A 14,720-nucleotide genomic window follows, 5' to 3' on the forward strand; every position below is an offset into this window, starting at 1 on the left:
CCATGCCCTTGCCTGTTTCTCAACAATTCGATATGCAAGGGAGTTGTGTTTTCTGTACGCATACGTAGGAATGCGTGGATTTGTATGTTTATATGTGCATGCATGTAGAAATTCTTCAATAAAAGCCGTACCGGTACTGCACTGACCGACTTGCGGTGATATTTTGAGGCCTAAAGCGGACGAAGAGTGCAGCGATCTAACCTCCATGTAGCGTTGAGACAAACAAGATATTGTCACCGGTCTGGATCTCATAGGCCTCCTCACCTTCGAGCTCCCAGTCGGCATCATTGATCAGAACCAGGATGCCTGGTCGACTGATTGCCACCCCTATTAGCGACAAAGACACGCAAATGAGGTAGGAGATGAATTGAAGTGCTGTTCAAACCAACACGGCCGTGGCCATGGTCGAGGGGAGTGTGTATAGCGATACGAAGACATGAACGGAGATAGAGAGCAATGTAGCCAAGACGTACAGGTGGTTGTCTAGAACAAAAAGATCTTTGCGAGAATCATCCATGACGTTCTGACATAGATGGCCGATCAGATACGCAATATCAACGGGTTTCCCGTCCGGGTCTGCCGCGGGAATGGCCAGAGCATGCTGCCTCTTGTTGGAGAAGAGCATCTCCAGGCCGCCACTGCAGTGCCACAATGTTAGCCCAGCGAACAGAATGGCCAGGAAAAAGCAAAGGGATCGAAGAAAGTGCAGAGAAGAGACTCGCTGGAAGCGAGGATCCAGGCACAAGCGTGGTTCAGGTGGACACTCCCGCCAGGAGAAAATTTGATGGCGCAGAAGGGGGTGGGCTCGAGTCTGAGTCTGATTCTGAGTCAAGACCGTGCAAGCGGGAGCTGATAGATCATATAATACATGCAAGATGAAAATCTTGGAGCAGCGACTTACGAGAACTCGACGTCGATGTTGAGCTTGGGGCCCGATGTCGACTCGGCCATTGTGACAGAGATGTGCAAGTTGAAGTCAAGTGACGATCTGGGAGCGTGATCCTGATGCTACCGCTGTCAACTGATCGTGAATTTGCTTTTTCAGTAGTGGGTAAAAGGTGGTCCCGAGGTAGTGGTTGGCAGTAGTGAAACTGTGTCTAAGGTATCCAAGAGGCGTGGTGTAAGAGGCTGACGATATATTAGCCTTCTACAATGATAACGCTAGGTTTTCAGTTCGGCAGAGAAAACAAGATGAGTGAACTAACGGAGATAATCGTGTCGCGACGAAGAATGCTGCCACTGGTGTCTCTGTAACAATAAGCGCGTGACCTTTGGTAGAAGCAGTTGACATTAATTTGCTTTTCTTGGGTTGGTGTTTGAAGCCACCTGCAAGCGTAAATCGGATGACATAAGCAACACCGTCCAAAAATCTCAGAAGGACGTCTCTACAGCCAATCAGAAGTCAAGAAGCACACACTTTTCAGACTCATCCTTACAACCTCTAAAAATAACGACTTCAGTCAGAGACGACGAAAGGCGAGATAGGGACAACAATGGGCTCAAGACCCGTCTCCATCGAATATCTCTCCTCGGGCGCCAACCGGCAGACCGCTGTTGCAGACTGGAGTCAATGTGGGATTTTGGCTTTTGGAGCCGATATTAACATTGCGTTATGGCGACCTTTGGTTAGTATTCGAGTCACCTTGCTGCTTTAATGTCAATATACCCTGTTTTGCGCTTCTTTCTGGCAGACCATCTAGGTGTCTTGATACTAACATATGTGAAGTCGGAATCTCCCCAGGGAGTCACAAAGCTGCTCAATGGGCACAAGAGCACTGTCAAGGCCTTGACGTTTCTCTCCGAAGGAGACCAGGACGAAAACTCGTTTCTCGTTTCTGGCTCAGACGACAAGACCGTGATCATCTGGAAAGCATCTCGCAACAGGGATGAATTCAAGCCTATCCATACCTCAACGGAGCACACTGCTGCCATCAACTGTATCGCTGCCTTGAGGATTAAGGGGGCCCAGAAATGGATTATCGCAACTGGAAGTGCAGATGCCTCCATAAAAATATGGAACCTCGAGAATGATCAGTTCACTCTACTCCAAAGCGTCAAGACAACACCCAAATACTTCCCCATGTGCCTATCACTCAGCTACGCTGGAGATGAAGACGATGTTTTGGTGCTGGCATCCGCTGGTACAAGAGATATAGTGCAGATTTTCACAGCTGAAGTTAAGTCAGAAAACGTTCAGTTCAAAGTACAAGCCACTTTGACAGGACATGAGGGTTGGATACGGAGCTTGAGCTTCGCCAAAGAGACATGTGCCCCTGACAGTGATCTGTTACTCGCCTCAGCGAGCCAGGATAAATACATCCGTATCTGGAGATTCCACCAGGGGAGTGAGCTGCCCGCTGCTGCTGCCAGTGGTTCAGACCCTTCCAGTGACGCATACCTCCCCGGAAAGTCACCCTCCAACAAGGCACATCGTCTTCAGTCCGCCGGCAAGGACTTCTCTGTTACTTTCGAAGCACTTCTTTTGGGCCACGAGGACTGGATATATAGTGCACGCTGGCAACGACAGGACAACGACAAGCTACAGCTGCTCTCGACATCGGCCGATAACTCGCTCGCCATCTGGGAAGCTGACTCTGGCTCTGGAATCTGGGTCAGCATGGCGAGACTTGGTGAGATTAGCAGAGAGAAGGGTGCAACAACAGCAACTGGAAGCACAGGGGGATTTTGGACTGGCTTGTGGTCTCCCGATGGGAAATCAGTAGCCTGCCTCGGTCGTACTGGTAGCTGGAGACGATGGGAATATGTTCCCGCGGAAGACTTTTGGCAGCCATGTGTTGCTATTTCTGGGCATACCAGAGCTGTTACAGGTATAACGTGGGCCAAGAATGGTGAGTATCTCTTGTCAACAAGCTCTGACCAAACCACACGACTGCATACACGCTGGGACAGACCAGGAAATGAGACATGGCATGAAATGTCCCGGCCTCAGATTCACGGCTATGATCTCAACTGTATTGACTCTGTGGGAACTTCTCAATTCGTCTCAGGGGCAGACGAGAAACTCATGCGTGTCTTTAGCGAACCCAAAGCTGTTGCCTCGATGCTCAACCGTCTTGCAGGCATCGGTGGTGGTATGGATGTTCAGAACATGCCAGATGCCGCCAACATGCCAGTCCTGGGACTATCTAACAAGGCAATTGATGCCGTGGAAGACGACCAAGAAATTCAGCCCATCGACGACCGGGATCGTGAGGCCATGGATCCAGCCTCGATAGTCAAAAAGTCGCATTTGGAGATCGATCACCCTCCTTTTGAGGAGACACTCTCAAGACATACCCTGTGGCCGGAAACCGAGAAGCTGTATGGACACGGTTACGAAATTTCTTGTCTCGCAGCTAGCCACGATGGCACTCTCGTCGCCAGTGCATGCAAAGCCAGCTCAACCAACCACGCCGTAATTCGACTATTCGAGACAAATCGTTGGACTGAGCTCAGGCCGCCTCTGGCCGCACACTCTCTAACAGCCACCCGCCTTCGATTCTCCTCTGACGACCAGTTCCTCCTGAGTGTAGGACGCGATCGCCAATGGGCGGTCTTTGAACGCGCGCCTGAGGATGAAGCTGCGTACAAGCTGCTGCAGATCAATCCCAAGGGTCACACACGTATGGTACTTGACGCAGCGTGGGCGCCTGCGTCGTCTGAGGCGCCAGTATTCGCAACTGCTGGCCGTGACAAGCAAGTGCGCATTTGGGCCGCCAAGCCAAACGAAGATGGAAAGCTTCAGTTCTCTCAGACAGCCTCCATCCCGACTGCATCCCCTGTGACATCGGTCGATTTTGTCCCTCAGATTATTGACGGTAGATTTATCTTGGCAGTTGGCACAGAACTTGGCCGACTAAGTCTTTGCCTGATCAAGGAGGATGGAACTGATGTCATTGAGAAGCCCGCATGTGAGGAGTGAGTGCCTGTAAACCACCGATATAAAAGAACCAACTGCTAACATCACCTCTAGTTACTGTTTGCCCAAGGCTATTCACCAGCTTGCTTGGCGTCCTGTCGTACGAGAGGGGGCTGAGAGGCCATTTGAAGTGGCAGTTGCAGGAGAGGATAGTTCACTCAGAGTATATGCCTTCAGCCAGGCGTATCTTCAGGTGTCTGCAGACCCATAGAACCAAAAGTTATGATTACGAACGTTACCAGAAATTTCCTTCACACCGAGGGCAGAGGTTTGCTCATCTTTGTACAGACCGAGCAGTGGGATCAACAGTAGGATTGTTGAGTAAAAGTGTATTATCATTACAGCCATCTATTGGCTAAAGTTTTGTAGATCCATATCCATTATATCGTATACCAGATGAAACTCGAGCCATCTCTCACGGACCTTGGCCAAAGACCGACTCTTACGACTCATTTATGCAGAGCCTCCTCATTACGAAGCCATTTATGTGCCAATGTCCAGCATGTATGCATTTCCAGAATTTTCGCGTGAGCAATCCAGTGCTGGATTTTATAGTTCTCTCACAACCGTTTCGACAGTCTCCTTGGTAACATCTACGACGCTTGCAGTTGTCCCGGACAGCGCGCTCGCAGACATATCTTTAACAGCTTCCTGCACCACCTCGGCAACATCAATGTGCTCTCCGTTGATATAGTACCAGGCGCGACCGACGAGGAAAGAAATGTGATGCGGGAGGTAAAGACAGGCGGCGATGAAGGTCAAGCTGAAGAGCAGAAAAACAATAGAGCCTAGGGCGGTGAATTAGTCTTCAGAAGACGACAACTTGAAACGTGTGAGATTGCGGATAACATACTGAAGAAGAACTTCTCCCAGGGCGTGAACATGTACACACTGAAAGTGACCTCCAGCTGGTATTGCTTGAGGCTCAACCACTTGCGAAATGATCCAAGAACAGCCATTGTGTCGAGTTGAAGGGTCAAAATACGTGTTTGAATCGCAGATATCGGTAGCCGTCGTCGCAAAATTGCCGTGTGCTGAAATGAATGACTTGAAGTGGTAGGTTCAGGGGAAAAGGTTGAAGCAATGGAGAATACAGGATCAGGATAAGGATAAGGATCAGGGAAAGGCCGGCCCTCCTTTATCTGGGCTCCTTGTGCCTTTATCGTACCGACGCTCCCGAAAATTGGGTACCGGAGGCACCGCAGGGAAGTGCTAAGGCTTCGATGTATTGAAACTTACAGGGGGTGCGGGTCTCTAATTTACTGGATCACCATCTCGCTGTGGCTGCTGATACGCACGCGACTGGCTCGTGGCTGTGGCTGTGACTGTGGCTCCCTCGTGGCACAGGAAGCCCAAATCAGCATCGACCACAGTGCTTAATCTTCATCTTATAACCTGAATTACGACTCTAGTTCACGGCCTTGCCACAAAGCATCTCATGTTCTTGTTGAATGTCTGCATTCAATGGCATCGTAATGACGCCGCTCAAACTCCTCCGAACCATCCGCTACAGCACTCCCCCAGCACTTCCAATACGGACCTTTCACAATACATCTATCTTCCTGGCGAAAGCTCTCCCTCCTCGGCCGAAGCCCCCGCCTGAGTCTGAGATCGAAGAGTCCTATGTCAAAGGCAGCGGTCCTGGTGGACAAAAGATTGTACGCATACTCTTTTTCTAGCTCCCCAGCTATTGATCACAGTCCTCGGAAGTTCTTTCAGCTTACACAGTTGTTACACTAGAATAAAACCAATTCCGCAGTTCAGCTGAAGCACATACCCACTGGCATCGTCGTCAAGTCTCAGGCAACCCGTTCAAGAGACCAGAACCGGAAGCATGCACGTGAATTACTCGCGCAACGTGTTGATGAACTTCGCAACGGGGATCAGAGTCGATCGGCTATTGTCGGCAAGGTAAAGCAAAAGAAAGCTGCAAGTGCTTCGAAAAAGAGTCGTAGGAAGTACAAGAAACTTGAGGAAGAGAGGGCCGCTACGTCTGCTGAAGTTGAAGCGCAGTCAGACACAACTCCCGCTTCTGCAGAGGGACGTGATCCAACCACAGACGACGCAAACAATTACCAGACTTCTCAACCCCTAGACACCACAAGTAAAGCGCCGTAATGAATGCTCTCCGGAAGCACTTGTGAGAATTAATTACGATACCATGTATGTGGACATACTTAATGTACGTAAGGGACCAGACATCATGTCATCACCTCGTTTCATTTCAAAAAATTCTAAGCGGAAAGTAAAAAAGTATTTGTATGTCAACCTCGGCTTCTACCCCTAGGCACGCATTACACGCGCAACTACAACAAAGGGGCCATCACATCTCTTCGTAAGCGCAACGCCCACCCTTCTGACCATGTCAAAAACTTTTCGTAAATATGAGAGTCGACTTTGACGTTTGCCAACCACCCAAAGCTTAGCGTCTGTCGCCACCTCCATGATCTTGTCGTCGTTGCGCGAGTGGGAGGATTTGGTTTGTCGGTCGGGTAGCTTAGTAAGTTAGCAAGAAGCCTCCCAGTCACCAGGAGCTTGACATACCTTAGAAGCACTTGCGGTGAACGATTGAGGGACCGCTCTCGTCGTACTCCTGCTTGGAGATCCACATTTGCTGGAAAGTGGACAGGGAAGCAAGAATGGAACCACCGATCCAGACGGAGTACTTTCGCTCGGGAGGAGCAATGATCTTGACCTTCATGGAAGAAGGAGCAAGAGCAGTGATCTCCTTCTGCATACGGTCGGAGAGACCAGGGTACATGGTGGTACCACCAGACTGAATCAAGGTTAGAACAATTCGGACAGCTCATTCTCACGAAACTTACCATGACAATGTTACCGTAGAGATCCTTTCGGACATCGACATCACACTTCATGATCGAGTTGAAGGTGGTGACGTGGATACCACCGCTCTCAAGACCAAGGACAGAAGGCTGGAAGAGAGCCTCAGGAGCACGGAATCGCTCGTTGCCAATAGTAATGACCTGACCATCGGGAAGCTCGTAGGACTTCTCCAGGCTGGAGCTCTGGGCGGCAGTCTGGATCTCCTGCTCGAAGTCGAGGGCGACGTAGCAAAGCTTCTCCTTGATGTCACGGACGATTTCTCGCTCGGCGGTGGTGGAGAAAGTGTAACCGCGCTCAGCAAGAATCTTCATGAGGTAGTCGGTAAGATCACGACCAGCCATGTCGACACGGGCAATGGCGTGGGGAAGGGCGAAACCCTCATAAATGGGGACAACGTGAGTGACACCATCACCAGAGTCCAGAACGATACCAGTGGTACGACCGGAGGCGTACAGAGACAGAACGGCCTGGATAGAGACGTAGAAAGCTGGGGCGTTAAATGTCTCGAAGACAATCTGGGTCATCTTCTCACGGTTGGACTTGGGGTTGATGGGAGCCTCGGTGAGCAGGACGGGGTGCTCCTCGGGGGCGACACGCAGCTCGTTGTAGAAGGTGTGATGCCAAATCTTCTCCATGTCGTCCCAGTTGGTGACAACACCGTGCTCAATGGGGTATCGCAGAGTGAGGATACCACGCTTGGACTGAGCCTCATCACCAACATAAGAGTCCTTCTGACCCATACCAATCATGATACTGAGAACTTGTCAGTGGCCAGCCCCAGGAAGGCGGCAGAATTGCCGCTGTAGCTACAACTTACCCATGATGACGGGGGCGACCGACAATGGAAGCTGTTGACAACGTTAGTTTTGGGTTTCTGATTAACTTGCGCCCAGGAAATGCGATATCAATTCTTTGGGCGCATAGGCTAGAAAGTGGGGTACTCACGGAAAACAGCTCGGGGAGCATCATCACCGGCGAAACCGGCCTTGCACATACCCGAACTGATATCAAGTTAGCTATCATGGACATGCTGAGATCGCTCAGCACCAATTCAAAGACCAAGCACTCCCAAGCATCAATGTCGAGGCCGGTGTCGGGCATCGGACGATGCGGTGGCAGATCTGGTCCAGGGGCAGAGAGGCGGGGAGAGATAGTCAAGAGGTCGGTGAGACAGGCGGGGGAGCTTACCCATTGTCGATGACGAGAGCAGCAACTTCTTCTATAAAGCGAAATGCAAGTCAGCATGAGTCTGGAGATGATCTTCGCGATGCTCAAAACGGATTGTTTAGATCCGACGATGCAGCGACGCGGTATGATGCGACGTACCCTCCATGGCTGTGGATTACGGTGTGTGTATGAGAAAGCTGTCCAGGAACGGGATTAGCGGCCAAGAATCAAAGAAGAAAAGACGAAGAGCTATTAAAGAAGAGAGACGAAAGATGTAGTAATCAGTAGGTGAAAGAGCAAGCTTACAGGAAAAGAGACGTTGAATGGAGAAGGAGACGGAGGTCGGGGGTTAGAAGAGTTGAAGAGAAGTAGTTTGGAATGGAATGGGAGAGGGAAAGAGACGGAGGCGGGAGAATGGGGGAGGGGGAAAGGAGACAAGTATCGCCGGGCGACGCTGTCACAAGAAAGTTGTGGGCGGGCCCCGAATTGCTGAGGTGGACACTTTGGGGACAAGGGGGGCAACCTGAAGAGACCGCCTACCAGAATTGGGTAGGGAAACTGAGCAGACGAGGCACAGTCTAGAGCAGGAGCGAGAGCTGCACTCTTGCTAGGGGGGAAATAGAGGCGGGGCAACCAGAAAAACAGGTCTTTCCAAGCTGCTTGCCGCTTTACTGATTGGTTCGTGGTGGTCGTAGTGCAGAGAAGGATGCCCTGAGAGCAACTTTGTCCCAGTGGTTGCACAGCAGCGGTCGCAGTGGAATGGTTATAGCGGTGGCTGAGGTGGGGAGCTTACCTACAACAGTAAAAGAGGTTCGTGATCGCCAATTCCTTGGAGAATTGATATCGAGGCAAGTGGTCGTGATTCAAGGTCAGAATATCTAGTGATTCCTTCGGATCAGGTTGTGATTTTCTGTTAAGTTCTAGAACATTTGCAAGCAGCTCCCGACTGAGTAAAACGGGCCGCTTCACCGTCCTGACTTTATCCTTTCTGTACAAGGTGACGTCGTAAGCAGAACTTCATCCACCGCCACGCGAGCTGGCGAAGACGTCAGCTAGGGAACTTTCTAATGCTGCAGCCTCTGAGGCTTCCTTTTATTTTCTCTTGGCAAAGTATGTGAACGTTTCAGCTGAGGACTCGTTCTTCAGAGTGGCATTCTACTAGACATCATTGACTTGTAAATAACATGCCAGCCTAGTAGGTATCCTAGGCATCTTTGTATCATCAAGAAGGTCTACGCAAATAGCTCCTGTTCAAGTCAGCCCCAGCCACACATAGCTCAGAGATGCTGTCCAATCTTCATTCCAGGGTGAGGCCCATCCATAAACGGAATGTCTACGGATCTCATCATCCAGAACGACCAACAACCATCCCAAGACTTCCAAAGACTTGGGTTTTGTAACTGAAAAGGGGCTGTTATTTCCATGCCAAATCTCCAGATGCTCCGCAGATTGGAACCGGTACCCAGCTTCCAGGTCCCGAGTTCCACTCCATAATTAGCACAAGTGGCTAATCGAGCAATATACATCCTCGTTCAGGGCAGAGTTACGCGGAGAGAGCTTTTGTATCGAAGAAGTTTCTTGCTGACCAACCATACCAAATACGCGTTAGGGCCTGTTTCGTTTACTGAAGAGACAGCACTCACCCGTTCATTCCGACTGGTCTGCCTTGGATAGGTAGGGATTTGTGGTTGGCGGCGAGAACCTCCTCGATCTCACGCAGCTGTATCATCTGCTTCACTATAGAGACTTCTTCGACAAATCAGGATGTGCTGCTGAACGTTACTATATATTGAGAGACAATTTTATGTTCCATCGAGTCCCATATCTTGTTCGCCATCGTGAGTGTGGTTCATACAGTGGGGGGCAAAAAGTATAAAGACCCCCTAAGTAGCTCCTCCCTGACTAGCCCGATTAAGACCGCATTTTTAATGCCGCTTTTTTATATACATTATAACATTAAAAAACAGATTATAATGCCACATGGCAAAGAGCTTTCGCCTTTATTACAGTCTTAAATATATAAATTAAAGAGATAAGGTTATTCTTACTATTAAATTTAGAAGCAGTTTCTCTATATTTCCCTTAAAATAATTAAAACAATATATTGCTATAAGGCATAATAAAGAGAGGAAAATTTTTCTTTACCTTAATTAGGCATACTGTATAAGCTTATAGAAAAGTAATAAGATTAAATTTATAATGCTATTATAACTAATTTATATATAACTATATAAGATTTACTTAATTCTATTAATAATATAGTTAAATTATAATCTCTTTAATACCTTTTATATAAGATAAATAAGAGAAAATAAATATAGAAAAAATAAGTTACTTTAATACTACTATAGGCTTGCAAGAGGCTTTAATAGACTATAATATATTAAGGTATTAATTAAAGGTATATAAAATAGAGTAATAAGTATATAGTATACTGCAGTTAGGGCTTAAGACCTATTTAGACTTTCTTATTGCCTTATAAAGCTCTTTGCATATAAGATATAAAAGAGGTAAGAAGGTAAGGTACTATTTAGTAGATATTTTAGGCTGCTTTTAGTTATAATTTTTATATACTATTAGTGCCTTTTATTAGTAACGTTAATACTATTAATATATATTATCTTTATTTTTATATCTTACCTTAGTTTCTTTAAGCTGGCGATATCTTTATATATAATAATATATCTATATATACTACCTAGATTGTTAAAGCCCTCCTAGAAGAGCTTTAGGTTAAGCTAATAACTTAACTGCTATATTTGCCTGATTTAAACCCTATAGAGAATCTATAGGTACTAATAAAGGCAAAGATATATTAATTATATTTAAAACTAACTTATATAGAAAATACAGTTACTATATAATATGCCTTAATTTTAACTACAATAGAAGCTTAAGATAGTCTTTAAGATATAGTATTAAAGAACCTTTATAATATAATGCTAAATTGCATTATAGCTATAATTGCTATAAAGGGTTAGTATATAAAGTATTAAGCCTATTTACAGTTACTTTAAAAGGTTAAAAATATAAGCTTAAAGCGGCATTGCAATAATCTCCTGTTCCAGTTAGATGCCCCTTTCGGTACCTTAAGGGGTCTTCATACTTTTTGCCCCCCACTGTATTAGCAGCCTAATTTCAACACCGCTTCATGAGCACCCCTGAACCACGAGGCTGTCAAATATTGGCTTCACAATCAACAGATCTCCTAAACTCTGAATTAGACCCCTGTATCTCGCCCCTGCCCAGCCCAGCCGGGGAAACCCACCAGCGGGAGCAGTCGGCCAGTAGCCAGGCTGTGAGAATGAATGCCTTCGCTTACTTACCTACGAACAACGGGATCTCCGGCGCCTCTCGAAGATGCGAAATGCGTCCACTGACTAGGCTCCATTAGTTCGAACATGGGAATTTAGACTTCAGTATTATGGTAGCCTTGCGGCCAGGCTCCTGCAAGTGTCATGCAACGCAATACACGCGCGTTCAACCAGCCACAGTGCCTTCTGGTCAATCATGCTGTTTGGTGTGGTATCTTACACAGAATCCTTTCTTAGCCTTTTTCGCTCTCACTTTAAGCTCATTCTCCCGTCTCGGCCACAAAAGCAGCGATGAGGGGCAACCTTGCAAGGTGGGGCAGCTTTGCTGAGCTGGAGGGGAGCTATGATGAAATATATCTCTGCCACGTAGAACTGCTGTCAGTTGAATTGCGGTGTCTATCCCCAGCAGAAGCTTGGTACTACTATGTTCTTTGACTCAAACGCATGTACAAGTCATCATAAGGCACTGATTGGGCTGCAATGTATCCTTATCGAACTGCCAGAAAATAATTGGTCGGTTGATGGAGAATTGGTGTTCTTTGTATCTGTCTTGAGCTAGACCGTTTCTGGACTAGAGTCTTCTTGAAGATTCCAGAAATGGGCAAATTCTAATCGATATGCTTGGTAAAGTTGAAATTTGAAAGCAAATATCAAAAGATTGATGTTTTTTGTTCTTACTCCTTCAACAAACTCAGCTCAAGCAACATATCAAGAAACACACTACAAAAATAAGGAGACATGGATGACAAGCGACTTAACGAACTCCTCAAATGGAGTATTGAGCAATCAGATGCCACCAAAAATGACCCTGATGCCCCAGCTCCCACCACACAACTCACACCAGAACTCATGGCATCGCTCATGGGCGGTCCCTCTGACGCCGACCTTATGAGGGCCTCTATGGACATAATCACATCGGACGATGCTGAGCAGGTCTCCCTTGACGACAAACTCATCGCCTTTGACAACTTTGAGCAACTTATTGAGGGACTCGACAATGCAAACAATATCGCAAATCTCAGCCTGTGGACCCCACTACTCGACCAGCTCAAGCATGACGAGCGAGAGATGCGCAAGATGGCAGCCTGGTGTGTGGGAACCGCTGTACAGAACAACGAGCGCACCCAGGAGCGTTTGCTCGCTATGGGAGGGCTTCCGCTACTTGTAAACCTAGCGACCCAGGAGGATGAGCATAACGATGTTCGGCGCAAGGCTGTATATGCGCTGAGCTCAGCGGTGCGCAATTACCAACCAGCGATGGACCTCTTTGCCGATGAGTTGACCAAGAGGGGTCATAAGACTGACAAGGTCGATGCCACAAGCATGGAGGCTGTCGACGAGGTGGTCAACGGATTACGCGAGAAGATCGGCAAGGCTTGAGAAACTTTAGTGGGATCAAACATCAAAACATAACGAACAGTTGCATTGGGACGGAGTTGGGGCGTTGGACTGAAGCACAGGGCGTGGACAAGAGAGATGAAGATCCCGGAGGGTACTAAAATAGAATGGGTATAGGCAATCTGCCCTGGATTTTAAATATTCATTTATGATACATTCGTCTTGGTACATGAATCTATGCTACATGTCAGCTACTTAGAGTTGACATTTGTTTCCAACGCCTTGCAACGACACCTTCCGTAATTTAGTGCCTAGCCTTGCCATAGAAGGGAAGGCCGAGTGCCTCCAAAAGAAGACGGCCTTGCCTATCTGATGTACCAGTCGTCTTGATGAATATATCACATCCAGGCATCAGTCGTGCAGGGTACATCTACTCATGATTAGCTCACCCTTGTCTTGATTAGTGTATAAGCACTCACGTCGTAGTTGAACTCGATTTCAGGAAAGTATGCCATCCAGTCGGGCTTCATACCGAACGCCAGGTTGCCTGCACTATCGCCAGTAGTAGCATCAATACCAGGCCAGTCCTTGATCTTAGGCAAGACCAGAGTAATGAGCTTATCAAGGAAGTCGTAAGCTTGAGCACCTTTCAGCGTCACTTTGCAGCCAGTCTTGTCGCCCTTCCTGACACCCCACTGAACAACGCCATGCTTGACTCTTGTGACCTCAGGGAAGGCACCAGAGATGGCTTGGATAACAGCACGGCACACGTGCAGGTACTCCTTGTTCTGGGCACCCATGGGAGCGAATGAGTTGATAGTGATAGCCTCAATATCAGGTACGTTGTGCCATTCAATTGGGCGCTCCACTAAGCCTAGCCTTGAAGAGCCACCACCTCGAGGTCCTCGGCGAGGTCGATTCTTGTGGTAAGGCGAAGACTCGTCCCATTCCCTCAAGTTACCCTTGTTGGAAACAGGAACTTCTGAACCTGGCGGGGTATGCTGATATGTCATGGCGATCAGATCTGGCGCAATCGTGCTTTCGTATGTGTGCTTTAATCGAGGGAAGCTGAAAGGACCGGGAACGAAGTCTCGAGCAGTCGGATCGGAGGACTTGGGCACCTGGACGGGGTGTAGAGGACCACGGTAGTATTTGGGAGGATGGTATTGGTATCTATAGCAAGTCAATCAACTCGAGCTCAGTCAAGGGGAGCAATTGGGCTACGGACCTATTGCCGGGAAGTTTTTTGCCCGTCTCTGCAGCTTTTTCTCTAGAATTGAAGGCCTGGATAGCCGCTTCGTCGGGAGAACCTGTCGCAAAAGACGAAGCATTGTCAAGATCTGCGAGAGCGGAGGACTTCTTTGCCTCGGTCGAGACAAAGCGCTGCACACAAACGGAACCTGTCCTCAGAGGCAGATGCCTCCGTCCCAATGAGCTCGCCATGCGAGCTCCTTCTCGTACCGTGGTCATCATGGGCTCGTAGATTGGAATTCCTCGTCGTCGAAAAGATGTGTGGTCGTCGCGTGGATTTGGAAATTTCCATCTAAGCGGCTGGCGGTTGGCTGCGCCACATGAGGTACCTATCTGAAATTGTGGCTGTGCTCTTACACCGTACATCGTTTGAGGAATGCCTGGGTAAGGTAAGTAAATTCAAGTTTATTTAAGACTTGTGATAAATCTCATTACTGAATCGAAACCTGCTCCTTTTGATTCCCCTTCTCCTGTTACCGAAAGCGTCATATCAATACTTATTTCAAGATCTGTGGCCAAAGTTGCAATCTTACGGATTTCATTGTCAACATATTCTCTATTAATTCTCATTTTCCTACATACCTAAGTATGTTTTGAAGTAAAAGAAGATCGTCCTATACAAATTACCTTACTCTGAATACGTAAACTTGGTAATTGAGCCTGCTCTCTTTGAGCTAGCTTTTATTATCTGATTGCTCAATCCTGAGCATCGTGATCACCACTTCCGAAGCACTCCGATCACCCCTCCAATTACCCAGATCTAAAAACCAGGTCTAGTATTAGTAGTCCAAGAGAGCATAATTACGATGCCACCAATAGTCTTGTTCTTGAGTAAATGGACGATATCGCTGTGCCCGAGTCCTTTGCCTTTTTCCACCAACGTTTAT

At 47.7% G+C, this 14,720-nt stretch overlaps 7 protein-coding genes; 3 read left to right on the forward strand and 4 right to left on the reverse strand.

Moving 5' to 3' along the window:
- Positions 1 to 196: 196 nt before the first annotated feature.
- On the reverse strand, positions 197 to 1,291 carry FFUJ_02607 (related to ubiquitin related modifier URM1; the record flags this gene model as incomplete). XM_023574358.1 has 5 exons in its annotated part: positions 197 to 314; positions 474 to 638; positions 902 to 1,008; positions 1,152 to 1,161; positions 1,206 to 1,291. 5 exons carry the CDS (start codon positions 1,289 to 1,291, stop codon positions 197 to 199), a joined length of 486 nt encoding a protein of 161 aa, XP_023428782.1.
- Positions 1,292 to 1,493: 202 nt separating this feature from the next.
- Positions 1,494 to 4,130, forward strand: FFUJ_02608 (related to ELP2-29 kDa subunit of elongator and elongating RNA polymerase II holoenzyme; the record flags this gene model as incomplete). XM_023574359.1 has 3 exons in its annotated part: positions 1,494 to 1,625; positions 1,727 to 3,918; positions 3,974 to 4,130. 3 exons carry the CDS (start codon positions 1,494 to 1,496, stop codon positions 4,128 to 4,130), a joined length of 2,481 nt encoding a protein of 826 aa, XP_023427728.1.
- A 338-nt stretch (positions 4,131 to 4,468) lies between these two features.
- Positions 4,469 to 4,878, reverse strand: FFUJ_02609 (uncharacterized protein; the record flags this gene model as incomplete). XM_023574360.1 has 2 exons in its annotated part: positions 4,469 to 4,707; positions 4,773 to 4,878. 2 exons carry the CDS (start codon positions 4,876 to 4,878, stop codon positions 4,469 to 4,471), a joined length of 345 nt encoding a protein of 114 aa, XP_023427729.1.
- Positions 4,879 to 5,394: 516 nt separating this feature from the next.
- Positions 5,395 to 6,037, forward strand: FFUJ_02610 (related to polypeptide chain release factors; the record flags this gene model as incomplete). XM_023574361.1 has 2 exons in its annotated part: positions 5,395 to 5,577; positions 5,660 to 6,037. The coding sequence occupies 2 exons, from the start codon at positions 5,395 to 5,397 to the stop codon at positions 6,035 to 6,037; spliced, it is 561 nt and encodes a 186-aa protein (XP_023427730.1).
- A 427-nt stretch (positions 6,038 to 6,464) lies between these two features.
- On the reverse strand, positions 6,465 to 8,096 carry FFUJ_02611 (probable Actin; the record flags this gene model as incomplete). XM_023574363.1 has 6 exons in its annotated part: positions 6,465 to 6,695; positions 6,745 to 7,516; positions 7,581 to 7,611; positions 7,709 to 7,764; positions 7,952 to 7,982; positions 8,090 to 8,096. 6 exons carry the CDS (start codon positions 8,094 to 8,096, stop codon positions 6,465 to 6,467), a joined length of 1,128 nt encoding a protein of 375 aa, XP_023428783.1.
- A 3,886-nt stretch (positions 8,097 to 11,982) lies between these two features.
- Positions 11,983 to 12,624, forward strand: FFUJ_02612 (probable FES1-Hsp70 nucleotide exchange factor; the record flags this gene model as incomplete). Its single annotated transcript, XM_023574364.1, has 1 exon — positions 11,983 to 12,624. One exon carries the CDS (start codon positions 11,983 to 11,985, stop codon positions 12,622 to 12,624), a length of 642 nt encoding a protein of 213 aa, XP_023427731.1.
- Positions 12,625 to 12,886: 262 nt separating this feature from the next.
- Positions 12,887 to 14,052, reverse strand: FFUJ_02613 (related to ribosomal protein L5 precursor, mitochondrial; the record flags this gene model as incomplete). XM_023574365.1 has 3 exons in its annotated part: positions 12,887 to 13,012; positions 13,062 to 13,755; positions 13,811 to 14,052. The coding sequence occupies 3 exons, from the start codon at positions 14,050 to 14,052 to the stop codon at positions 12,887 to 12,889; spliced, it is 1,062 nt and encodes a 353-aa protein (XP_023427732.1).
- Between the last annotated feature and the right edge of the window lie 668 nt (positions 14,053 to 14,720).

This window comes from Fusarium fujikuroi, chromosome FFUJ_chr03 (assembly GCF_900079805.1).
Source record: "Fusarium fujikuroi IMI 58289 draft genome, chromosome FFUJ_chr03".
NCBI classification, from domain to species: domain Eukaryota; kingdom Fungi; phylum Ascomycota; class Sordariomycetes; order Hypocreales; family Nectriaceae; genus Fusarium; species Fusarium fujikuroi.